At 38.0% G+C, this 27,843-nt stretch overlaps 1 protein-coding gene across 1 annotated transcript; it reads left to right on the top strand.

The window, feature by feature from the left end:
* The first annotated feature begins 2,145 nt into the window (after positions 1-2,145).
* LOC119807816 (killer cell lectin-like receptor 2) lies at positions 2,146-19,994 on the top strand. Its single transcript, XM_038319971.1, has 7 exons — positions 2,146-2,229; positions 2,861-3,026; positions 5,050-5,109; positions 8,673-8,858; positions 10,787-10,929; positions 12,656-12,759; positions 19,819-19,994. The coding sequence occupies exons 2-7, from the start codon at positions 2,912-2,914 to the stop codon at positions 19,976-19,978; spliced, it is 768 nt and encodes a 255-aa protein (XP_038175899.1). The 5' UTR covers positions 2,146-2,229; positions 2,861-2,911; the 3' UTR covers positions 19,979-19,994.
* Positions 19,995-27,843: the final 7,849 nt, after the last annotated feature.

Here is a 27,843-nt window from a genome sequence, read left to right as displayed (position 1 = left end):
CACGGGTCATCCTTGAATTCCCCATGAATGCCCCCTTTATTGTTTTCAGGGGCAGATTATATAGATATAGCCACGCCTCAGCCAAAACCACCAGAAACCACTCTCCCGCCATCAGGAACTCCTGAAGGTCTCATGCTCAGAGCACCTGTAAGCACTCAGATTAGGGGATTACAAGAAATTCAGGATGGGGTCTCACTGCTCCCAACAGGAATCCTCAGACCTGAGGTCATCAGTGGTATTTTTCTCACTACTGTGAATTTCTCACATCCTCAGTTTTACTCATGGACTCTATTCTAAAACAAAGCAAAACAACCTGCCATCACAGCGTCTTTGGTTCTTTTTCTATTATGATAAAACATAGACAAGCCAGCATAGGGAATGAAGCGTTCATTTTCACTCCCAGTTCATGTTTATAGTCCTTCGTGGTAAAGAAGTCACTGTAACTGGAGCTTGAGGCAACTGATCACATTTCATCATAGGAAGAAACAGAGAGAAATTAATGAGCATTTGTACTCAGCTTGCTCTCTTCATTTATACTGTCTGGGATCCCAATGTAGGAAAATGGCACCAGGTAGAATGGATGGATCTTCCCACCTCGATTAACCTAGCAAATATAATCCTTCATAGTCTTTTTCAGAGCTAAATCTAGCATAGACAATCTCTGACAGTTGTGATCAAGTCTTGTCTCTTCTTGATCTTGTCAATTACACAATACTACCACTATCAGGTTTATATGATAGGATAAAGAACCTAGCTCATTGTGTATGCTGGTTCATTACAATTGCTCTAGCAGAGCAATAGGCTGAGTAAGTTACAATGAAAGATGTTTATTTGGGTGCAGATTTTTTAAGGTTGGAAATATTGTCAGTTGTCATCATGTGGGGTGAGGCCTAACATTTGCCACACCACGACACAAAGTGAAGGGTGATAGTTGCAGAGTGACATATGTAGAATAATGAACGAGATGAATGAGCTTGCTTTATGACACCTTCTGTCAGAGAGGAGGGGTGCTTTACAGATAAGGTGTCACTTTATAGCTCTAGGTGTTCTAAAACTCAATATGTAGTAGACCAAGCTGTCATTGTACTTCTGATAATTCTCCTGCCTCTGTCCTTGGATTATAGCAGTGTGTTGTCATACCTTGTTGCATGTAAGTTTTTGTTTATATAAGTCATATTGCAGTCATCAAACACGTCACACACACAAAGAGAGACACACACACACAGAGGGGGACACACACACAGGCAAACACACACACAAACAGTGTAAACTGTTTCACTGAATCTGTAACACAGTACTGAGGATGATGATGCAGGAGAATATTGAATTTGAATCCAACCTGTGCTTCATAGTGAGTTTCAGGCCATTATTAGTATACAACATGATTCTGTCTGAAACAGCACCAAAAATCCAAAAAAGCAGCCAACCAACCAAACAAACAAATGAGCAAGTCCTCAAAAGATGAACATGTAGCTCACGGTTCATCTCTTGTGGAAGACGTGCAAGAGCTTGGGTTTAATAGTCCAGCCTCATAGAAATGACAGCAACGAAACCAATGTGGAAAGACATCAACTTTCATTGTAAACATTATGTGTGGATTAAAGGGTAGATCAGGAAACACCAAGAAAATCACAAACGGAATGTGACTGCCTTATGGCATTCCTAATATACATTGACTACAATAGACAAAATTAAAAAATAAACAGTAATATTTCATCTGAAATATTAATATATACTAACTAAGACAAAATCCCTGAAAATTATTAAAATTTGAAACTGAAGAACTTAATCATCCCATTTATTCTATATATGCTTATATTCATATGGAGATGTTTCAGTCATTTCTTCTAAACAATGGCTTCTTTAAATGACATTATGTTTTAGCTGAAAATATTGGCAATGTTTTCTCAAAATGTATCTTCCTTTTTCCTTTCAGTCATGAAATATTGGTTACAAAAGTGATTCTGCTGCATATGAAATGGGATTATTTCATATGCAGGAATGCATAGTTCATGACTCCGATCTTTCAGTATCAGCTCTCAACATACAATTTCCTCTTTTCACTTTGGTCGAGAGGAGGGGCAGATCTTTACGCGCTGGAGTATCTTGCATAAGGGACTCTCTTCTGTGTTTCATTTAGAGCATCTGAGGGGAAGCAAAACAGGAAAGGACAACTTGTTCTACAGCCCAAGTTTCCTCCACCTTCATCACCACCTGGATGGGCTATAGGTAACAGCAATTTTGATTCCTTCAGACACCTCTACACAGGATCATACTTATTCTATAGAAATACCATTCAGTTACAAATGGCCGGTATGACAGTAACAGGGATAGGAAAGACAGTTGATCATATTAGGGCTGTATTAAGTCTGCCTGAAAATGTTAGAATTTAGCTTCAAGAGAAGAATTTCTTTTATTGTGCTATGATTTTTGTTGTGTGTGATATAGAGTGATCAATAGAATTAATTAGTTGGTGATTAGTTCAAGTGGTTTATGTACTTTCTTCTGCACTTTGTAGAATTTTATAATAGGAAGACATTTTACTTTTAGGGAATTAATGAAATTGTAAATGAGTTTTGAAAATTTCGTCAAGGAAAATGTCTTAGATATACTTTAAATTAATTGAGATCACCAAAATTTTTAATATTACCTGTTTACACATTACCCCTTCAAATACTGTTTAATGGAAGAGGCAAAAAATTAATTTGCTTATTAATTATCATATGTTTTGGAAGCCAGCCACCTTCCACACTCTTTCCAGCATTCAGATCTTTGAAGGAGTTAATAATCTTCCACCCTACCCCAACATAAAATTCTGGAATGTTTTAAACTTGGACATTTTAATTTTTTCTTTACCTAGACATCATCCCAAGACAATATTTTAATTTAAGCCTTCTTGCTTCTGCCCAAAATGAGGAATCAGCAGGTGATATATTCAAACTCAAGAGTTTTTGAGTCCTCTTCAGAGTCACAGAGTCCGGCCAGTCAGGATGAGACTCACGGTCCCAGAGAGGTTTGCCACAAAGGTGAGTGCTCTCCTCCTAGGCACTGTACACACCATACATTGCAAACTGTCTGATGATTGCCAGCTGATAATAGGTGATCACTGCTGGAAGAAGTAAAGACATAGAAGTATTTATTTAAAAAGCAAACTTTGAGACTGAAAAAATCAATAATTTTTTTTTGTCTTGTGTAATTTTTTTTTTTTTTTGAATCAGAGTCTCAAGTAGCCAGGGCCGATATTAACTGTGCTATGTGGCAAAAAGTGGCCCAGAATCCTTGATTATCCCAGCTCAGCCTCTCACATGATGGGATTCCAGGTGTGAGCCAACTAGCCTCCCTTGAGTACATTTTTATAAGTTTGAGAAACCATTAGCTTTTTGTTAATTTTATCGACTTATGATTTAAAATATGAGGCCTTTAGAAATGAACTACATACTGAGCGAACATCAAATTTTCTAAGGAAATAAAATCTTAAAGAAATGAAAAGTATAGCTGGGCAGTGGTGGTGCACACCTTTAGTCCCAGACCCCAGGAGGCAGAGGCAGGCAGATCTCTGTGAATTCGATTCCAGCCTGGTCTACAAGAGTTTGTTCCAGGACAGGCTCCAAAGCTATAGAGAAACCCAGTCTTGAAAAAATAAAATAAAACAAAACAAACAAAAAACACACACAAAAAAAGAAAAGTATGTGTTAAAAGCAAATCTCTTTCTAAGCAAGATATTCCAATGCCAATCATCAGCATCGACAGTCAGGTCAGAAGGGAAATCTAAAGTCTTTACTCTCATTCCCTAGTCCTTCAAATACTGTCCCATTCAATGTCTAAACTGAAAACTTCTGCTATGTTAGTGTGGTGATAATAAGATTCGGGACCCTAGAACCCAAGACCTTAAGTCACAGGATAAATATCTTATTTTCTGAGAAAAACATAGTTAATAGACAGGAAAAGAGCTGACTTCTCAGAATTTTTTATGATGGTACTTTATAGAGTTCAGAATTTTTAGACTGGCTACCAGCTTCTCAAAGTTTGTCAAGATTGATCTTTCCTTCCTCTTCATGCTGAGTTGTGATCTCTTTAGTGGACTGCTAATTACAGTTTGGTGTTTTCAACCTGCATCGTGCTTATGCCTTCAGTGTTTGTAAGATAAATAAATTGTATGCACCTGGAAGAGGCAGTTCAAGCCTGTCATTCCAGCTTCCTGTGAGACAGGGTCAGGAAAACTGAGAGTTCAAGGCTGAATGAACGAAACTTATCTAAACTCCTAGAGAACTGCTTCTATATGTAGGCTATAAACAGAATAGTTGTCTGCCATTCAGAAATCTAAAACTTAAACTTTTTAGAGCTCATTAGAATTTATTAATTATATAAAATAGAGGGTTTCATTATGATTTGTGTACACAAGTAAATATAATTAACTGATCACCTTTAACCATTACTATTATATGCTGTTCTCCTTTCCCAGTTACCCTTTCAGTACCTCCTAATGCTCCTACTTTGTTGTATTGTCTCTATTGTTTCCTTTCCCTTTTATTAGTAATATGTTTGCATGTGTTTATATATTCAATCTGACATTTCATTTATTGCTGTTCACATGCACGTATTTTGGAGCTGACCACTTGCTATTAGATATCCACTTATGGACTCATTCCTAGAAGAGATTAATTTTCTCTCTCACCTGTCATCAATTGTTTGGGATCATATGGAGATTTCCCCTGTCCTTATTGGCATGTTCTCTGGTGTTGTAGTTGGGCTAGTCCTGCTTAGGTTATGCTATTTTTGAGACTGCTGAATGCAACTTCCCTATCTCGAGTCTCTGTATTTTACAATCTTTAGTCCTCTCTTCTGAGCTATTCCCTGAACATTAGGTGTAGGAGTTTGTTTGTGTTCTGGGATTTTGCTTAAAATGTTAGAGTTTATCATCCCTTTGTCATATGAAGCTCCAGGTTATGGCTAGTGGTGAACCATGGGATGGTCCTGGGGATAATTCTCTTACCAAATTTGATGTCTTTAGAATTATATCTCTTACAATCTCCTTACATCTCATTGCAGTGGCTCTTGGGATCCTTTGCTTACTTCTGATGACGGCAATTGCAGTGTGGCTGACATACAGTGAGTAATTCGCATACATTATTTTCCTAGGTAATGCCAATAGACACTAATTATGCCACAGAGATCATACTTTGTCCATTATTTTGTCTGTCATCAGGTGACATTCCAGGTGGCCCAGAATTTATAAGCTTTTTTTCCCCTGGGACTCCTGAACCCTTGAACATTACAGTGACTCTGGGGCTGCTTGTCTTACTCAAAATAATATTCCGTGTAACATGTGTATTGGCAATATACTGCTTTCTGCTTGGGTGGTTATGAATCTGACATATACAGCTTGTAAAAAATAGCTGTACAAAATAAATTACACTGTCTTATGGATATTGAGGACACGGTTAAATGAAAAGATGGAGTCTGTACACAGAAGTTAGACGTTCTAGAACTTCAGCTTTACCTTTTGTTTGATGTCCTCACACCCTTAGAGAAAACCACTATTGGGCTAAGCTCCAACAAAGCTGGAAATCTGCATATTATCGTCTCTTCTATGATGGGTAGTCCATCTGCTCTGATGATAACTGTGGTATTACTTCATGTTTCTTAGTTCAAATTTCCAAGCTCTATTGTTTCTCTGACTATTTTACTTAAATATTTATTTGTAAGTTTTTGCTAAAAATTGAAGTAATCAGAACATAAGGTGCTTGCATCATAATATTTTTGTAGCTATTTCATCTACTTTACACTGAGTCTGCCAATTGTGATAAGTTCATGTTTCCATTCTTGTAGTGAGTTAAAGGAAGCGTTGCTTTTTAAGTGTCAGAATAGCAATTAAAGTAATGATATGTATTTCCTGTCAACTTGAAGATTTTCTCTAACCTTAAATTTCAATATTTACTCATTATAAGCATTTTTTGTATTATACCTACTACTTAGTTAATTTTTTCAGTATAGCGAAGAAAAACATGAACTGCAAAAAACTCTATAAACAACCTCAATTTAATATATCAAACCATGGAAAAAGAGAGCTACTTAAAGAAAAAATCCTGAAATGCGAAATAAACCTAAAGAGTGTGGTGACCTCAAACATCAAAAAAATAAAAACAAACAAAACTCTGGTCCCTCAACAGAGATTGAAACAGATGCTGTAGGGAAGATAAGGGGTTTTTTGTTTGTTTGTTTTTTGGAGGGGGCAGATTCCATAGGGCACACAAGTAATGAGGGGATCTTGAATAAAGAACTTCATTATTCTGTAGTGTTTCTTCTCCAGAAGCTTTGAAGTCCTGTTAACAATTTATTAGGCTGATGATCTGTGGCTTAATGGATTTCAGGGGCCTGAAATCCTGGAAATACCTGTTTGGATTAGGACAATCTTGCAGTTTCTAGAACCCAGTGGCTATTCTTTCTTCTACTGCTTTCAGGATATAGATTCACAAGTTAGCACCCATGAAAATTAATGCTTTGTTTTATGAGCAAATCCAATCTCCAACTTTGTTCTTGAAGAACATGGAAGTTTCCAGTAAGAGTATATTTACCAGATATTTAGTATGAAATAGAATAGCGTATTTGAATTATTAGAGTAATAAATAGAAGAGTGTGTATTTTTCCTCATTACTTGGTATCAAATATGTTGCAAGTTTGTGACCGAGCCATACTGCCTGCAAGCAAGTGGGACCTATACAATGGTGCCCACAATAATTTACTTCTGCTAGGGATCCCATTAGTAATAAGAAAAGGATTAAAATGTTATGTGTTGTGAGAAACCTTCATTACCTTGCATTATGACTGGTTTTCTTGAATTAAATGCTTATCAATTATTGTTAATATTCATTCAGGGTTTAATGTTTACCAAGAGCTTTTGCATATGGTCTCTACTCACAATAAGAGAGCAGATTCTCATTATACAAGGATAAATAATATCTTTAACCTGATGAATTAAAATATGTAAAAGGAAAAAAGCACCAAAAAAATCTTTGAAACATTCCAAACTAATAAAATTTGTTTTAGCTGGGCGGTGGTGGCACACGCCTTTAATCCTAGCACTCGGGAGACAGAGGCAGGCGGTTTGAGGCCAGCCTGGTCTACAAGAGCTAGTTCCAGGACAGGCTGTAGAAACTACAGGGAAACCCTGTCTCGAAAAAAAAATGTTTTATGTTATGATTTTAAAATAAAGTAACTATCACTTCCAATTATAGCACCATTTTGTAATGCTTTTGATTAGAAGGCCAAGGCAGGAGGATTTTATATTTGAAGACAGTCTAGGTAGCCCAGCAAATACCAAGAAAGCCAGAGCTACACAGTGATAAAACTCCACAGAACAAAGGTCAGAGACAAAGTTTCTTGATAGAGCAAGGCCAACTCCAACACTTCACAAAACAATCATATTGAATTTTTATTGCTATTCAAACATCAAGCATTTTAATGTATTTAACTTGACATGCTTGGGGATATGGGTGTACACTTGAAGGCATCTCCACAATCACCAGAAAAGTTCATCACCTTCAAAAGCTTTCTGTGAGTCTCTTACTTCTCTTAAGTTAAGAGCATTTAGAATAAACCTCAGCACAACTCTGAGTGCACAGTCACTTGTGAACTACTGTGGGCTCTGTTCATTAATGCAAATCTAGCACTATGTCCTACATGCAATGGCTTCAGAGCAGCAAATGTTCATTTCCTACTCCCCAAGCCACTGGGATTCTAAAAGTTTCTGCTTCTTGAACCTGGGTACTGAAGGCTACATATCTGCCATTGCCAGGAGTCTTATCTGAGGTCATCTTGTAGATAAATAGGAAATTCCCTTGTACTAGGTCTCTACCTGACCCAGAAATCCAACCGTCCTCATCATTCTTTTCTTTTAGAACTTTCTTCCTCCATCCCTACCTTTCCTCAGTCCACTTATGAAATATCCTCTTTTACCCCCTTCCCAGGGAGATCCAGGCATTCCCCCATGAACCCTCCTTGTTACCTAGTCTCTCTGCATCTGTGGACTATAGCATAGTTCTCCTGTATTTTACAGCTAATATTCCCTTGTAAGTGAATATTACACATCATGTCTGTCATTTTGGGTCTGGGTTACTTCACACAAGATGTTTTAATGATGGCATTCTTTTATTTTTTTCTTCAGTCTATATTGAAGTCATAATTATGTAAAAAGAAGAGATGTGCACAGAGATGTTAAAACTTCAGCATTGTTGGATTCTGTCACATCTTTGCAGGAAACACCAACCAGGCTGTACTAAAATATGACTACACAGAAGGATATTATATTTTCCATCTGGTGCCAGATCTATGTGTTTCTTAATTCACATTTTAAGTGTATGTTAAAAGATGACTGCGTTCATTAGTTAGATATTCATTTGTAAGTTTTATGCAGAGAAAGAATTGAAGGGATTGGAAGGTAACATGCTTCCACCATAATTTAATTCTGATTTACATTTACTTTATACTGAAGTTTCTGATAGAAATTGTTGTTTCTGTCTCTTTAGTGAGTCAATTGAGATGTTGTTTTTTCAAATGTCAAAATAGCATTTGAAGTAATGGCATATATTATCAACATGAGGCCTTTTCTTATATCATAAATTTCAATATTTAGCACTAATAACCATTTTCAGTTATATCCTTTTTAATTTTAGTTTTTCAGTGTAGTCAAGAAAAATATGATCAAAATAACCTCGATCAAAGCACTCTACAAAACACCAGCGCCTCTAAGAAAACATTGACAAATAAGGCACCAGAGAATGAAGGCTGCAAAAATCAGGAGGAACAGAAGAGATGCTGTGGGAAAACTAAAGCTGTTTTAGATTACGGAAAGTACACAGGTAAGGAGGGCATCTCGAATAAGGAATTGCATGGTTCTGTACTGATTCTTCTCCCAAAGATTTGAAGTCCAGTTATTAGGTTAGAGTCCTGGTGTTCTGTGGGTTAATGGTTGGGTTTCCTTATATACTGTAGGAGCTCAGAACCCCAGAAATCCCTGTTTGAATTAGGAACATCTTACAGTTTCTAGAACTCAGTGACTATTCTGTCTCCTACTGTTCCCAGGAAGGGAAGCTCAAATCAGCACAGCTGAGGATTCAGGTAGTTTTCATCTGTGAGCAAATCTGGGTCCCCCTTTTATTGTTAACAGAATGTGGGAGTTTCCAGTAAGAGAGTGTTTTCCAAATTCTGAGACTAAAATGGACTTAGAATATTTATGTGGACACAGTCATAAAAATAATTATTTGTATGTTTGTTTTCCTTCTGTTTGGTATCAGAAAGTTCATTTCTTTGTGACCAGAGTGTCCTCCCTACACTGCACATGAGAGCTTCACCGTGGTGCTCGCACTGGTGTTTGTCTATCAGTGACACAAAGATGGAAATATATAATGTTACAAGGAATATTTCCTTGCATTGTGACTGGTTAGCTATAATTGACACAGTTTACCATTAATTATGAAGTATTTTTTCAGGCTCTAGAGTTCACAAAGAACTCTATCTTATGATCTCACTTGTTTGATGGCAGGAGTTGGCAATCTTTATTAGTCAAAGACTCATAATATCTTTAAAACTGGTAAATTTAAAATATAAATAAATAAGTAAATAAAGCTCCAAAAATAATTCTTGAGGCATTCCAGACTCATCAAAAATGTTTTGCATTATTGTATTAGAATAAACTAACTATCAATTCTAAATGGTAGCAAAATTCTCCAATGCTTGTAGTTAGAACACAGAGGAAGGACAATTGCAAATTTGAGGACAGTCTTGGTGTCCAGTAAATTCCAAGCTAGCTTGAACTACACAGCGATGTTAACTCTGCAAAGAAAAATAAGGGTTGGACATAAAGTTTTATTAATAGAGAGAGGGTATCCTCACCACCAGAGCAAACAAATAAATGGCAATGAAATGTAGCTAAGAAACCACATGTTTTAATGTATTCAAAATTGACATTTTGGGGCTGTGACTGTACCACTGAAGGCAGGAGAACATAAAATTGCCCTAAAAAGCTTCCATATATGTCATTTATTTCTATTAAGGTAAAAGCATTTACATAGACCACAGCACAGCTGTACATGCATAAGAGATGTGGGACACTGACACTAAGTGATCAGCAGTCAGGAGTTACCTGGTAGATTTATACGTGTTGTGAGGTGCTAGGTATTAAAAATGGTTTCATTGTATAACCAAAGCTCACTTGGAATATACTGTATAGGCAAGGCTGGCCTGGAATTCACTGTTTAACCAAAGCTGACCTCAAACTGGAGGGGAACTTCCTGCCTTGGCCTAAGTAGAGATGGGTTTATGGGCATAAGCCATGCCCAGCTGCATTTACTTCCCTTTCAAGGATAGATAGTATTCCTTTGTGTGTACATGATACATTTTTCTATTGATTCATCCATAATGAAAACTTAAATTATATTCACATTTCTATTGTAAACAGTGCTGCATAGGGCATGGGTGTAGAGGGGTCACTCAGCATTCTAGAATATCAATTTCTGAGAGCTGTGAGATTTTATTCAGTTATAAATGTGTAATAAAAGCCGGGCGGTGGTGGCGCCTGCCTTTAATCCCAGTACTCGGGAGGCAGAGGCAGGCGGATCTCTGTGAGTTCGAGACCAGCCTGGTCTACAAGAGCTAGTTCCAGTTCAGGCTCCAAAGCTGCAGAGAAACCCTGTCTCGGAAAAAAAAAAAACCAAATGTGTAATAAATACATTTTTCTCATAATAGAACACCTGAAATTAAGAATTTACAAGTTCATTCTCTGTTGTAGGCAAATGTGCTGAAGCACACTTGTTCTGCTGTGGTATAAAATGTTATTATTTCATCATGGACAATAAACACTGGAGTGGCTGTAAACAGACCTGCCAGGACTGCAGCTTCTCCCTTTTGAAGATAGATGATGATGATGAACTGGTACTGTAGACTCTTAACATGCACATTTGTTCTCTTAGACTCTGTTTCTAAATCTTGTAAAGTGAGATATTGACCCCAGGCCAGTTTATTGAAAGAGAGACCTTCAAGGATTAGATATACTTGCCTATAATAAGAGCAAATGCTACATTAAGGGTCTCTCAGGATACCCATCTTGCTTCTAGATTAATTTTCCGGACACAGGGTCTGTGATGAGGAGACTCTACTAAAGAGACATCTGTCTTTGCAAACTCCCCCATTTCTCATGAGTCTGCAAGAGAGTCTCTCAGAGAAGCATGTTTTTCCTGATGATGTTATTATTTTATTATTTTATTACAGCACATTCTGTGACTGACAGTTATATATCTCCATAGAGTGCCAGCTACACCCGGAAAGGCAACTGTCTTGGGTTTGCTCGTTGGAACCCAGAAGTGAGACTACTTGAGATGAGTAATTGGATGGCAGTGGAGAATGTAACTGACCTCTGGGCCAAAGTGCAAAGTGTAGATTATATGAGAACCATGGAATTAAATAATTTTTCTGGTTAGAACCATGCTGATTTTCACTGTCCATAATGATACTTACCTCATGATATTCTAATGTTTCACCAAATGTTATCTGTCTTTAGAAATGAGTATCAAGGGAAAACAAGTGCCCAAGATACTGACATTAGATGTTTACATTTTCACTACAGAAATTTTTTCAAAATCAGGCAGTGGTGGCTCATTCCTTAGATCCCAGAACTCAGGAGGCAGAGGCTGACAGATCTTTGTGAGTTCAAAACCAACCTGATTTACAAAAGCTAGTTCCAGGACAGGATTCAAAGCTACAGTGAAAACTTGTCTCAAAAATAAAAAAAAAAAATCAAAAATCAAACAAAGAAAGAAATCTTTTGAAATACATAGAAGGTCTTTTTTCTAGAGAAATGATTGAATGGTCAGCTTGAAATCTTTTTCATTTAGAACATAATGAATAATACTCTACCAATGTACAATTCTGAATAATTACAGCATGAAATAAATTTTTATGTGAAGTTATAGTATAATTTTCCTTTTGATACATGAAACATAGATAAATTTAAAATCATACCATAAACTATATTCAATAGTTTTATTAGCCATCATGGCCACGTATGTCACATGCAAGACACATTAATTTCTTCCACAACTTCCCACTTCCTCAAGTTCTGTCACTTTCAGATCTGAATAATAGCATGGCCTCCTCACTAGAACATGGAGGATAATGCATAGCTTTTCACAGTATTTTTCGTCTTAGTGAATTTGGTTTGAAGACGAAGAGTCTCTTAAGATGAATGCTTCTCACATGCCTCCATAGTCTTCTGAAATATGAATTAGAATAATTTCATAAGTTGTCAGACTTACTTAAGAAGCTAGATATGCAATGTACATTTAGGGGTCTGAAGCAGGGAGATTGTGAGTTCAAGGCCAGTCTTGGCTACACACTGAGCCTTTCTCTGAGATTCACAGATATAAATCTTTTCATGAAAGTAGTATTTCTAGACGCTTGACGCTTCATTTTACATAACTTAAGTAACTCACTGGTTCTGACATGACATGAGAAATCACTTTAAAAATGAACTTGGAGGAACTGAAGGGCTGGAGGACAGTACAGAAAAGAACTGACATTAGAATATCAGGAACCAGGAATAGCTGTTCTTTTCTCAAGCAGAAACATTTTATCGTAAGATAAATTTTTATTTTCCTTACAGATGTTTCTAAAGTACCAGCTTATTACAAACACTTTCTGGATTGGATTATCTTATGAAATAAGCAAAAGCAAATGGGGATGGATTGACAATGGCACATCTAAACTGTGAGTTTCCTGAACCCTTAAATTCTAACACTGGTGCCAGAGTTGGTAGGATTGTGTGCAAAGTTTTTTCTCTCATTATACATGGCTTTTCTCATTATCTATGAATCTCAGGGGTAGGGAAAAGCAGCAGAAGGCAGTATCTGAGCAAGTGATAGACAGGAAATGGAAATGTGTAGGAGCTGATGGCTAGTGATGTAATACTGAACACAGCTCAGGATTGTGTGTTGTAAGATGCACAGAGCACAAAAACTAACCGAAAGCTTAAGATAATATGAAGTGATTTGTTCTTAATGGAAGCTACAATGAGTGTGAGTATCTTAAACATTCATGACTTGTTTGTGTAGTAATCTTATAAAATTGTTAATTTATAAATATAAAAATATATACATATATATTTATATGTATACATATCTACTTTACATTTCAAGGTGCTTTAGTCTATAAGCTCTGAGCTTGGTCATTTCTGACCTGGCAGAAAACTGTTTATTGATTTTCTTTATAAATAATATTTCTTAAAAATCTCATATATATACAAAATGAAATATTATATCTATCCCCTATTTGCCCTCTCAAGCTTCCTCTTACTGTACCCAAAGTTTTCCCCTGGTACATGTTTAATGGCCACCCACTGGAGCAAGGATACCTGGTAAAAATTTAATAAGAAATGTATTTACCATTTCCAGCATCTGTCTCCTAACAAGAGTGACTCATTAAAAGATAGAGTGTCCTCCACATCTATGCTGGAATTTTGGTCAGTTTGATCTTGTTCAAGTCTCACATAGGTAACCACAGCTGCTGTGAGTTTGTGAGTGGGAAAGCCTTGTCATGTCTATATGGTGGGATTGCATCAGCTGGCTCTCATATTTTTTCCACTTCCACTGCCCTGTTGTTCCCAGAGACTTGGGGTGGTTTTGACAGGGAGGAAATTGATGTCCCCATAATGCTAAACACACTTTTCTTCTCTTCTGAACTTTGACTTCTTCCCTGCCTCTGTACAGATTACTGCCTACTGCAAAAGAAGCTTCTCTGGCCAGGGCAGAAAGCAGTTAGCTACATGCCCACTTAACAAAATAATTGTAGCAGGTTCCAATCTAGGGCCCTTGACCTCCACAATCATGGGTTTTTGATTAGGATTACAATACCAAACATTATCCCTCATGTAGTAAAAATCTCAACTCCAATAGGAAAGCAATCAGTTATCCCATAACAATGGTACCACTGGGCACATCTTGCCTAGCAGGCCAGTATTGTAGCATGCTGGGTACAGTGCTGGGTAAGATCATTCATATATTTCCTCCTCCAGCAGCACCTTGTCACCCTTTGAAAACTAGCCCAGGTAAAGGTGTTTCCTGATTGATTTGAAATTGATTTCTCTATGTTCTGAAAACAAAGTGTGTGCTGTCTTCAGCTAACAGATCTTACCATGTAGTTAGGAGGGGTTAACCAAGAACAATGGCAAAATGCTGTGTTCTTTGGTGACCTCTGTGGTCTCTCTGACCAGTATTCCCCTAGGTGTATCCCCTGCTTTATTCTTTGATTTTCACTTAATAATTATGTTGTTTGTGGTTCATTTTTTCAGTCATATTTTCATTTTCAATTGACTATATTTTGATCACCTTTCCCAACCCCTAACACATCCCACATGCGTCTCACCTCTCTACCCATCTACAATCAAGTTCTTTCCCTTGTTCTCCAATAACAAAAACAAAATTGACAATCCAATCAAACAAAAACCCAATCAGACAAATATGTTTAAATACACATATAAAGACACACAAAAGCAAACAAAAAACCCAAACTATCTAGGTAAAAAAGAGCCTGCTTTGTGTTGTCCAAACACAAGTTTATTAACTAATGGTGGCCTATAAAGTATCTTAGAGATGCTTAGCTGTGGTTAATACACCTTTCATCCTCGCCTCTTTTTCATCCCCCAGTGCTATTGCCATTTGATCTTTTAATCCTCAGAATTCATACCTCTATTTGCATTTCACATATATCGATTCCTCATGCTAATTGATGGTTTTAGAAATACTAATGTTGAAATTTCTCTAACAGGAATTCTGTGTTTGTCCTCAAATAACATTGGAAAACATGTATATATGTAGGTTTTTATATATTTATGTATGTGTATATATCTATATGTATGTATTTTAAAAACACAGTGTTTATTATCCAATTCTTACAATGTGACCATCCAAACAGCAAAAAAAGAAAACACTGTTTTTTTTTTGAGGGTTGCCTCTTTTTCTATTTTTAATTTTTTCTTCCAGTTGGTGGTGGTGCATACCTTTAAACCAGCACATAGTGGCAGACAAAATCATTTCTCTGTGAGTTCAAGATCAATCTTGTCCACAAATTAGTAGTCAGAGCTGTTGCACAGAGAATCCTGTCTTAAAAAAACAAAAATAAATAAACAAAATAATTTTAATTAACTACTTTCTTCCAGTCTAGTTACAGCCTTCCCTCATCCCCTCATCTCCTTTCAGTCCCTCTTCCACCTCTCTTTCTCTTTCATGTTCTAATATACTCCCCCTCCTTTCTCTCCTAAAAAGGGCAGTCCTCCTTTCATGTAGGCATCTTGTTTCCAATTGAAGCTGGATGAGGCAACCCAGTATGAGGAAAGGGTCCTTCTTTTTGTACACTGTGAAGATGTGTGGCTATTACCGGTTCAATAAAAAAAAAGCTGAGTGGCGAACAGCTAGGCAGGATTCCCGGGTACAGAGGTGACTGGTAAGAAGAAGGGAGGAGATGCAAGGAATTGCCAGCAGACAATTCAAAGGGCTGCATGTTTATGCAGGTATAGCTGTGTCAGAAAGTCTTTCTAAAATGAGATACACTTGCCTCCTGGAAACAAAGCCCACCTGAGAAAATGCTGCTACTAAGAAGCCATACATAACTCTGTTCTTTTGTTTCTAGAATTACCTCCCAAGATCTGTCATGTTTTAACTGGATTTGGCTGTACATTGACACCATTTCTTGACAGAGATTTCTGTCCCACCTGGTCCCACAGCCATTCAGTCCCAAAGAAATACACAGAGGTCTACTAAATTAATTACACATTGGTTGGCCTATTACCTCATGTTCCTTATTAACTTATTCTTACATCTTAATTTGACTCTTTATTTTTGTGTATATTAGCCACATGGCTTGGTACATTTACCAGTGAGTTCTCATCTTGCTTCCACTGTATCTGGATAAAGATGGCATACTGCCTCTTTTCTTCTTCCCTGAATTATCCTGTTCTCATTGCACCACCTCTACTTTCTGCCTGGCCACCCCAAGCATACTTCCTGCCTTTCTACTGGCCAATCAGTGTTTTTTAAAATACAAGTGACAGGGTACAGACCATTGTCCCACAGCAGTCAGGTCCCAAAATCAGGTAACAGAGTCAGAGAAAAGCCCTGCTTTCATTGTTAGAAGACACATAAGACGACCAAGCCACACAACCACTGCACATGTGCAGAGGACCTAGGTACTCCCAAGCAGGATCTCTGCTTTTTGGTTCAGTCCATGTGAGTCCCTATGAGCAGAGTGCAGCTGATTCTGTGGTTTTCTTATGGTATCCTTGGTGCCTCTGATGCACGCAATCATTTTTCCCCCTCTTCCAAGAGATACCCCAAGGTTTCCCTAAGGTTTGGCTGTGTGGCTCTTCACATTTCCATCTACAGTTGCACCCAGTGAAAATTGAGCTAGGCAACCATCTATGAGTATAGCAGAATATCAATAGGAATCATTTCACTGACATTTTTGAGAGTCATTTTAGGCTCTCACCTAGGTCTCTGAATTGTCCAGCCTCTGGCAGTTTTAGGTGTGGGATCCCTCTCTTGACATGGGTATCACACTCAACCAATCATTGACTGTCCATTCCCATTTTTTCTGCATCATTTTTACCCCAGTATCTCTTACAGGCAGTGCAAATTGTTGCTCAGAGGTTTCATGATTTGGATGAGGTCTCAATCTCTCCACTAAATGTCTTGCCTAGTTACAGGAAATAGCCTGTTCAGACTCTGTATACCCCATTGCTAGGAATTCTGACTGAGGTCACCCTCACTGATTGCTGCGTGATTCCATTGTTCTAGGTTTCTAACTCAGACCACAAAGGACCCTCATTCCAGTTGTCTTTCCCAGTACTCTCATCTGCCATCTTCCCCCAACCTGCTTCCTCCTGTTCCCATGCCCACCTACAACAATCCACCATGATGACTATTCTATTTCCAATTCACAGTGCGATTTGTTGTGCAAGCCCCCTGAATTTGAGCCCTCCTTGTTACTTACCTACATGAATGTGTGTATTGAAGCATAGGTATCCTTTCATTTATTGCTAAAGTTCACCTCTAAGTCAGTACATACCATGTTTCTTTCTGGATCTGGGTTATCTCACTCTGAATTATCTTTTCAAGTTCCATCCACTTTGGGGAAAGTTTACTGATGTCCTTGTTTTTAACATCTCCATACTACTCCATTGTGTAAATTTACCACATTTTCTCTATCCATTCTTTTTGTGATGGATGTCCATGATATTTTCAAATTCCAGCTATTATAAATAAAGCCACTATGAATGTAAGTGAAAAATGCCCTTTTGGTAGTATGGTGCATCCTTTGTGATAGGAAGGATTATCCTTTGTGTATAAGCTTAAGAGAAGCATAACTAGCTCTTGATGTAGATCGATTATCCATTTTCTGAGAAACAACCATGTTGATATCTATCCTAAGTGACTGTACAAGTTAGCACTCCCAGAAGCAAAGGAGGAGCTAATTATGTTTTAATTGCTTTTGGTATCATTTTAATTTATATTGATTTTGTTGTTTTAGATAGAGATTCATTTTTCCCATGTTGGCCTTGAACTCCTGATATTTTTGTCTCTATCTCTCAGGTGATGGGACTGTGGACAGGTGTGACTCTGCCTGTATGGTCCTTTTTCTCTGCACAGATATCAACCATTCTGATTTCACACGTGTTAGTTGGTAATCCTGGTGTCTGAAGTTCTACGGGTTTAATGTACTCTTTCTGCTGGCTTTTGCTCAGGATGTCGTTTTCTTTGTTGCACTTACTGAGTTTCTTATTCAACAGACACAAAAGTATCTGAAGCATGATATTCACATTGGTAACTATCTCAGGAATATTTCATTCGCTGTCTGGCAACACACTTCTATTTAAACATGATCCTGCAAAAGTGGACAGCTAATTTACAAATATACAGAAAATTAAGTTCCTCTCTCCTTCAAGTACACTCTCAAGCAGGCTGTCACAAAGATGGCCAGGATACAGACACTCTTAAAAGATGTTATAATATATTCAAAGAACACAGAATATTTTTGCTTTTACTAGTTTTGGTTTTTACATTTTAAGTATCATTTCATACAGGCTAGCCCCGATTCTTTTACGTCTACCTCTCAAGCACTAGATTTGATGCTCTTTTGCACCATAGTTGGCCACAGAGTTAGTGAATATATTTATAGGCTAAAGCACCATACAGAGTCAAAGATGGACAAGTGGAAACATTTGGTGTGAGGTATTACTGCCTGGGAGGATACCTGCATTCAGGTTAAAACATCTTTGTAGACCATGACTATGCTACAGAACTCTCCACTGAAGGTGATATGAGTACTAGGCCCACACTTGAGAATTCAGTTTAAAAGCCTGGTGGTGATATATCTTTCACCAGCACAAGCATTTTCTCCAGTGTGAAAATGCAGTAGTTTAGACAACTGCTTTTAATGGACCTAATAAGCAGCTGTGAATTTAACTTGTGTTTCTTGGGTAGAGGTTGAGGTGGACATTACCATGGAAGTAAAGTTTAGAACTCAAGATGATCCATGTGTATCTTATGAATAGTTACTGTCTTCTGGGTCTTTTCCTCTTTGCCGACATTCAATACACATGCTTAATTGATTGTACCCATAATCATATCTTATGAATAACTAATGTTTGTGCTCATTTCTACTTTATCTTTCCTGTTCTGTCTATGCCCCAAATACCAATTAGCATAATTTATTTCTTTTGATGTTGCTGTGGTAAACCTAAATACTCTATTTTTATCTAACATGAATCCAGGCCTCAAAAAATGATGAACTTTTGTTGAAGGTTTATCCCTTTGACATCTCAGCCTATACAGTATGGATTTTATTCACTGTTTTACCTTCTTTTGCACAGATTCTCATCATCCTAGCCTTTTGAAATCTCACAGTGTTGCCAAAATCATGGGACTTTGTCTTGTGTTCCATGTTTATTTTCTTTTTTTTATTTTTAAAATGTCTTTATTGCAAAATGGATAATAGGAAATCAGCTTTACTGTGAAATTATCTTTTGGTGATAGCTAAAATTTTATTTACCTCAAAATAAAAAATTAAGAGTGGAATATATAAGGAATTGATTTGTAATCAAGAGACCATTCTTGTTTTATTATATTTATTTTTTATATGAATGTATACAACTGTGTGCCAATGTCACAACACATCCGTAGTTAAAAGGCAGTTGAAGGATTCACTTTTCTTTTTCTACTATGTTGTATCTGAGGTCTGAAATCAGGTTGTCAGCTTTGGTAGCAATGGTTTCCATGCACTGAGCTATGTCACTTGACAAATACATTTTTTTTCTCATGGTTTATTTTTTTTATATTTAAAAATTTCCATCTCCTTCCCTCCTCCTCCCCCCCTCCCTCCCCTCCTCCTCCCCCTTCCCTCCCCTCCTTCTCCCCCTTCCCTCCCCTCCCCTCCACCCATACCTCCCCTCCCTCCCTCTCAAGGCCAAGGAGCCATCAGGGTTCCCCACTCTATGCTAAGACCAAGGTCCTCCCAACTCCCCCCAGGTCCAGGAAGGTGATCGACCAAGCTGAGAAGGCTCCCACAGAGCCCGTCCATGCAGAAGAATCAGAGCCCAGAGCCATTGCATACATTTTTAAAGGAGTTTAGAGACAAAATAAGAACTTTTAGCAAGATACTTACAATTAAGCTCATATTCTGTATATTTTAGTCAATAAACATTGTTTTTAATATCATTAAATACACCAATAAAGATTCAGATTTTAATAACTGTTCATTATATGTTTTGCATTATAGGGATTTAAGGAAATTAAGATTATTAAAAGAAAATGGAACCTGTGCATGTCTCAGTTTTCGAGGAATACGTGAATCCGACTGTGGTACAAAACGCCCCTGCATCTGTGAAAAGAGAATGGATAGATTTCCTGATTCAGTGTACAGTATGAAGGGAAAGTAAAAAATGGAACATTTTATCATCTTTGCTGGTATCCTGTGAAGATTTGTGACTGCTTAATGACTGAATTTTTTAACCACAGGACTCAGTCAGCTGAGCAAATATGGCAACGAACTGGAAAAGAAAGGAATGTTCTACTTAAATCTAACTACACAGCACAATTCATCATCCTTCCTACTAAAACACAGAACTTTCATCTGGAGAACGAATGCCCTTTGTTCCAAGCCCTAAGGAATCCCTCCTTTGTTTCCTGAATGTCACACAGAAACAAATGCAGAACCCTGATAAATAGCACAAATAATTCATCATCACTATGATAAACCATTTCAATATTCCACTGCTAGGATATCACAATTAAGAATTGGGAAACAGTTTCAGGGTTCTCTTTCTCAGTTGGTTGCTTAGTGTTTGTAATTTTGCGCTCTCTCTCTCTCTCTCTCTCTCTCTCTCTCTCTCTCTCCTCTCTTCTCTTCCCTCTCTCTCTCCCCCCCTCTGTCTGATCAATTTGTTGAGGAGTTTAAATGTCCTAGATAAAGGAATATTCTTTGAGGCCAGCTGGATGTCATGGCTCAGACTTATAATCTTATGAGTACTTGAGTTTGAATGCAGTCTGGGCAACATCGTATGCTTCAGGCCATCATGGGCTCCAGAAAAAATCTGTCTCATGAAGCATAATAATAATGATGGTGGTAATAATAACACTAAACTAAATTGTCCATAAATATTTTCTAAGATATTTCAATTATAACATCATACTAAAATGATAACACTCAAGAAATTTAGTATTGACCTAGTAATGTTATCTATTCCATACTCCATAATAATTGTCAGTTTTCTGAGTTATATCAGTATTATTTTTCATATTCACTATCATTTGTGTTTTCACTTGTAATGTCATTTATGTCTAAAATGGTTATAGACTTATGATGCCTTCATTTTTTGATGCTGACACTAAAAATATCAAATTTGACCTTGGAGTGTATACGTAATTAAACGTCACCACTGTAAGTCATTAGAAATATGAGTTTATAAACATGTACATATCTTCCCAGCCCATTGTGCAGGTTAAATTTATGTCATTTTGATACAGGCTAGACTCATCTGAGAGGAGAGAACCTCAATTGAGAATGTACCTCAAAAAGATATGGCTGTAGGCAAGCCTATAGAGCCTTCTCTTAATTAGTGACAAATAGAGAGGGCTCAGTCATTTAGAGGTGGTATGACCCCTGGACTGACGGTACTGTGTTCTATAAGAAAGTAGGCTGAACAAGCCAGGGGAAACTTCCAGTAAGCAGCACCTCTCCATGGCCTGTGCATCAGATTCTGCCTTCTGGTTCCTGCCAGGTTTCAGTTTTGTCCTGACTTCCTTTGGTGATGAACAGCAATGCTGAAGTGTTATTCAAATAAACGTTGTCCTTTCAACTTTCCCTTTGGTCATCGTGTTTCATCACAGCAATAGAAACCCCAGTCTCTAGGCCACCATTAACCCAGAACAGCCAAGACACGGTACAGGCTATAGGCCAAAGGTTGTGGGACTGGGTTGTTTTCCCACTCCCTCCCCTTGAAGCCTGGTCTGCTCACAGGAGATGGCCAGTGCAGGCTACTTATCCCTTATACCTAAGAATCTTAGCTGAGGTCATCTTTGTAGATTCCTGGGAGTTTCTTTCGCATCAGGTTTTTTGCCTGACTGTGAAATGGCCCCTCTTTCCAGTAGTCTCTTTCAGTATTTGCACCCTTTATTCCCCCAAACCTGAATTTTTATGTTCACATCCTCACCTGTCTGCATTCAATTCATGATACTTTTTCTATGTTCCTTTCTCAGGGAGATCTGGGTGTCCCCTTTTGAAGACTCTTTGTTACTTTGTTTCTCAGACTCAGTTATCCTTGATTTTACAATTAATCTCTTCTTATGATTGAACATATACCATATTTGTCTTTTCCCAGTCTGGGTTACCTCATTCAGGAAGATTTTTTCTAATTCCACCCATTTGCCTTCAGACTTTCTGATGTCATTGCTTTTAACAGTTGAGCAATGCCTTTATTGTATAAATGTACTAAATTTTCTTTATCCATTCCTTAATTGAGTGCCATTTGATATTTTAGACATTCTTGCTATTACAAAGCTGCTATGAACATAGTTGAGAAAGTCTCCTTTTGGTATGATTGGACATCCTTTGGATAAATGTAGAGAGTGGTATAAACCAACCTTCTGGTAGCTTGATTTCAGGTTTTCTGAGGAACTGCAGTACTGACTCAAAAGGGGCTGTATAAGTGTGTATTCCAATATCTTGGCCTACAACTACAGAAGGAGACTTAAGTTTTAACTGAGCAGAGGGCAAATCTATGGACCCCAGCCCCAGCATCTTTACTGAAGTCCAGGTTGGGCCTATGGATCCCATGTATGTATGGGCCACCTCCCAATTTAATCTTTTTATGCCTGCCCAACAACCCCAGACTCTACCACCACCCTTGGGCTCCATATACCAGCCTACTACTTTCAAAAAAGCCTTAGAATTTATTAGGGGCCAAGTGGGATCCAGAAAAACTATTTAAAACACTGCTCCACACCCACTAACACTCCGTAAAATCAACCCAGCTATCCCAAAATGTATATGTTTCCTGGGGCTCCACATTATGGCCCATACCCTGACAGCTTTGCCAGTGGTCAGATTAGCAAGAAGATCCCAGGTAAAACACTGCACACTACCCACTGCCCACTAAACTCTTTTAACCCTGCCCAACAGCCCTAGACTGCACACCTTTCTCCTGGATTCCATACCATGGTCTACAATGTTAGAAAAAGAATTTGACTTTTCCACAGGCAAAGCCAGATATAGGGACCCTAGAGAAAAAACAAACAAATCAGTGAAGCACAAAACTAAACAAAAAGATACCCTACCGCATGTACTAGCTTTTGGGAAGCCTAGTCTATTTAGATGAGAACCTTCCTGGACCTAGATGGAGTGAGTTGGACCTTGGACTTCCCGCAGGGCAGGGAAGCCTGACTGCTCCTTTGACTGGAAAGGATGGGAGAGGGGAGTTAAAGGAGGGAGAGAGAAATGGGAGGTGTGGAGGAGGCAGGAAATTTTTAATAATAATAATAATAATTAATAATAATAATAATAATAAAAGGAAAAAATAAAATGACCAGCTTAAAAAAAGATACCAGTATTTAAAAAGACATGTATAAGTCTAAAAAAGATTTTGACAGAGGATGCGAAGGAGACAAAGGGGTGAGGATGAATGTAGTCAAAAGGCATTCTAAATAGCTAGGATATTGTAAAATAAACTAAGGTTTTAAGATATTAAAAGGGAAACAAGTCAATAAATGCATTTTACCAACTCAAATGATTGTTGTAACAAAATACCCAAGGCTGAATGATTTATGAAGAAAAGAGATGCATTAGGCTCAGAGTCTGGCAGGTTATGATGTACAAGACTTGGCAGCCCTATCTACTCATCAACATGGCAGGTGGCACTATGAAGGAACCACATGGAAATATTTGGAAAATGGAGAAATCAAATGGTAATGACAGAAAAGCAGAAGTAGAGAAGAATCCTCTACAGTTTTCGTAACAGCCAACTCTGGAGAACACAGTCACTCTTCAGGAACAGTGTGAATTCACTCCCGAGGCAGTTTTTACAAAGATCTAGTAACTGAGAGTTGACAGAACTTTCTGTAGATTTGACCATATGGCTACTGTGCACCTGATGAGCAAGACTTCAACACAGGAATTTATGGCAAACATTGTACGTATTCCCTTCAAAGTGAATAGCAGCTGAAAAGTAAAACATAACTATGATACAATCCACAGACTCAGAGATGATAAGTAACAAGAAGGACTCAAAGGCATTGCTCAGCTCTCCCTGCATAGGGGGAATAGAAGAGATTTCATGGGTGGACTGGGGGCAGGTGTGGATGGGAACATAAGGGATCAGGTGGGAGTGGACAAAAGTATTAAAAGAGACAAGTGAAAACTCCCAGGAATCTACAAGGATGACCTCAGCTAAGACTCCTAGCAGTAGGGTAGCCTGAAGTGGGATCTCATGTAATCAGGCAAGACTTGCAATGGAAGGATTGGGCATCAACCCAACCACATAATCTTTGACCTACAATCTATTCTGCCTATTAGATGTGCTGGAATTGGTGCTTATTCCACTTGTTAACAAAGAGGCTTCAGCTAACAAACTTGAGGAAATAGATGCAGAGACCCATAGCCAAACTTTATGCTAAGCCTGGGGAATCCTGCTGAATAGAGGAGGGAGGGATTATAGAAGCCAGAGGGATCAAGGACATCACAATAAACAGAATCAACTAAATTGGATTTATAGGAGCTCTCAGAATCTAATCCAACTATCAGGAAGCATACATGGAACTGATCTAAGACCTCTGCAAATATGTTGTATTGTTGGTCTTCTTGTGAAATTCCTAACAGTGGGAAAAGGGTCTGTTTCTTTTCCTGGCTTTTGGGACCCTACTTCTCATACTGGGTTGATATGCCCAGCCTTAATAAAAAGGAGTTTTACAGTAACTTGATACGCTATGTTTTCTTGATATCCATGGGAGGCCTGCCAATTTTTCAATAGAAATAGAGGAGTGGATGAGGGAGGGGTAGAGGAGAAATGGGGAAAGGGAATGGGAAGAAGGAAAAACTGAGTTTAGGTTGTATGATGTAGGTGTGTCTTCTATCTATCTGATGATTTCATTGGTTAATTAATAAAGAAACTGCTTGGCCTGATAGGTTAGAACGTAGGTGGGTGGAGTAGACAGAACAAGATGCTGGGAGTGAGGCAGATGCCTCTGGCAATTGCCCTGCCTCTCCTGTCTGGGACAGATGAGATGGAGCCAGCTGCCAGGTCAGATGTGCTGAATCTTTCCCGATAATACAACACTCGTGGTGTTACACACATTACTAAATATGGGTTAGTCAAGAAGTAAGTAAGAGGCTGAAACTAATGGGCCAGGCAGTGTTTAAATGAATACAGTTTGTGTGTTGTTATTTTGGGGCTTAAGCTAGCCAGGCAGCCGGGAGCTGGGCGGCAGGAACACAGCCCGCCACTCATCACTACAGTTGTAAAATTAATAAATAAATATTTAAAGAGAAAGAAAACAACCCAATTAAAAGTAGGGTACAGGTCTAAGCAAAGAATTCTCAAAGGAGGAAACAAATGTTTGAACTCAAGTTGTATCTTCATTCACCATTGGGTGAGGTCTATATTTCTCTGAGTATTATGACTTATGTCTTACAATATTGATACTTTATAATGATAATTTGTCTTTCAATATTTTGAAGTTATCTGTTAATTTATAAAACTAAAATTAGTGTTCTTTTTTAAAACTTACCTTTTATGGTTCCACACTGGTAAATTATTCAATATTTTCAAGAATTATGTTTCATTTTTCAGTAGATCTCTTAAAAAGTTTCCTCACTATGCTCATATCCACATCTTCTCACATATAGCCTTGAGCGTGTTACCCCTGTGCACCCAATGTGACAACAGAGAACAGCAAGAAAGACTGGAGAAAATGACATGTTCATCAAGCTCTCCTATAATCTCATACTAACTCAGTTTTCCTTTAACTCACCATGTTCTGTGCCTCTTTGTACTGTGAAGAGTACAGGCAAGTATTTAATCAATGCCAACCTGGTCTGTATGTGAACAGTTTTTTTTAAAAAAAATACAACTACTACTTTTTTATATATATGGTTGTTTTGCCTGCATGTATGTCGTGTACCAGATAATGAGCTTATTACTTCTCGATGCTAGAGATGAAGTCAGAGACCCTAAAACTGAGGATACAGATAGGCCCTGTGTGGGTTCAGGGAATCAAAATCTGGACCTTGGGAAGAGCAGTCAGTGTTCTGATCTGCTTAGCCAACTGTCCAGTCCACTATATGAACACTTTTATCAGGAATATGAACAATAGACAAGATTATTTGCATATTGAACTATTAGAAACTTGTGTCTTCACTTAAAATGTGTGAGAGTTGCTTTGAAGAGATAAGGTGCAAGTTGCACCACAGTTTACTTTGATTGTTTAAATAGATGAATTCCTAGACATACTGGATAACTAGCCAGTATAAAACATCTCATCAAAATAAAAAATATGCAAAGTGAATGAACAATGTGAGGGTTTACACTGTAACCGAAGAACTCAAAAACTGGAGGGAGGAGAATCAGGAGGCCATGTCTGTCTGGGCTACAAAGCATTTCTGGGCCATCCTGGACTATATCAGACCATGTGTCAGGAAAAAATTAAATTTAAAAGAACGAATGCTTTGAGCAGGATGAGCTGAACCAATAGACTCCACAGAGGATGTAGCAGAATTGGAGAATCTCCTCTCCAATTATATATCTCCAATATAGTGAGTGGACTGGAACTGAAGAGGCAAAAAGTTTAGTTATGGATTTCATTCCCCAATATGAAAGAGCCTAGATATTCATTTGAAACCATTTAGGGGTCCCTTTATTACTCTTACTGAATTCCCAAAATGCTCTCAATGCTCTGGACCAGAAAGACACACTAGCACTACACCTAAGCACTGTGTGGGTAGGTACGATAAAAATAACACAGAATATTAGAACAACTCTGATTATAAATGCTAGTACACATCTAGTGACTATGGGTACAGGAAATCTCAAAAGAGAAGGGTTTTTTCTTTTTTTCTTGCTTTAAGAAGTGTGAAGTTTAGTGTTATCAATGTCTGACCTCTGGAGAGAAGTATCATCAGGTTAGAAACTGACCAAAAAAGAGAGTTTCCCCAGCAAAGTGGTTCAAACTAAACTTCTCCGTGGACTGTTAGGTATTCCATATAACCTCCTCGGCTTGGGCAGGAAAAGCAGTTTGCAGATGTGAAATGATAAAGCCTGCTGAGGGCTGAGGGTGTGGCCAGAGGTGAGAAGGTGTGACTGCACTGATGTGCACAGCTTCCTAGTTGCAGTCTAGTGAGTGGGCACATGATGTGGCTTTCCAAATAAAAGTGATTCTTGCAGCAAGGAACCAGAAACATAGATATGTAGTGGATATATATTTATGTTTATCTGTATGTGTTTTTACACAAAAGTGAACTTAGAAGAAAAAATTAAAGAAAATGAAAAACATTTTGTAAAATTCTCACTTTTCTGTTTTATTAGCTGGCTGTCATTAAGTTTCATACTTCCTCTTTGTGCTACACTTTGCTCAATGAACTGCAGTGTGACTGTCAGTCAATTAGATGTGAAGAGCGTCAATCTTTAACGTAATCATCTTCATTTGAAGACTTTATCAGAAACTCAGAGCTTCATAATAAACAGTAGATAAAATTTGCAGCTGCTCCTTCATTTGCCGTTCCAGTAATTTGTATGATTCTGTCTCCATTATGTATGCATTTTCTATTCACACTATTGTCCTTGTTTGTCAAGCACACTGCTGACACCATATCTGTTGTCCATTCTGCTGTCACAGAAAGGATGGAAAGGACGTTGAGCATGTATTACAGTTTCAGAGAGCGAGGAGACAAACAACACTCATACATGTTCTTGTGCTCTGCATTTGCTCCGTATTCGTCCTGAGTACCACAGCCTCCCATCAAGGATGGAAATCAGAAAAATGTCTCAACAGCATTAGCCTTTCTGTAAGCAGTTTGATGGGAATCCTCAGACCTGAGGTCATCAGTGGTATTTTTCTCACTACTGTGAATTTCTCACATCCTCAGTTTTACTCATGGACTCTGTTCTAAAACAAAGCAAAACAACCTGCCATCACAGCGTCTTTGGTTCTTTTTCTGTTATGATAAAACATAGACAAGCCAGCATAGGGAATGAAGGGTTCATTTTCACTCACAGTTCAAGTTTATAGTCCTTCGTGGTAAACAGATAACTGGAGC

This window comes from Arvicola amphibius, chromosome 2, assembly GCF_903992535.2.
Source record: "Arvicola amphibius chromosome 2, mArvAmp1.2, whole genome shotgun sequence".
Lineage (NCBI taxonomy): Eukaryota > Metazoa > Chordata > Mammalia > Rodentia > Cricetidae > Arvicola > Arvicola amphibius.
Note: the sequence above shows the minus strand (reverse complement) of the source record. Positions and strands in the feature narration are given on the sequence as shown.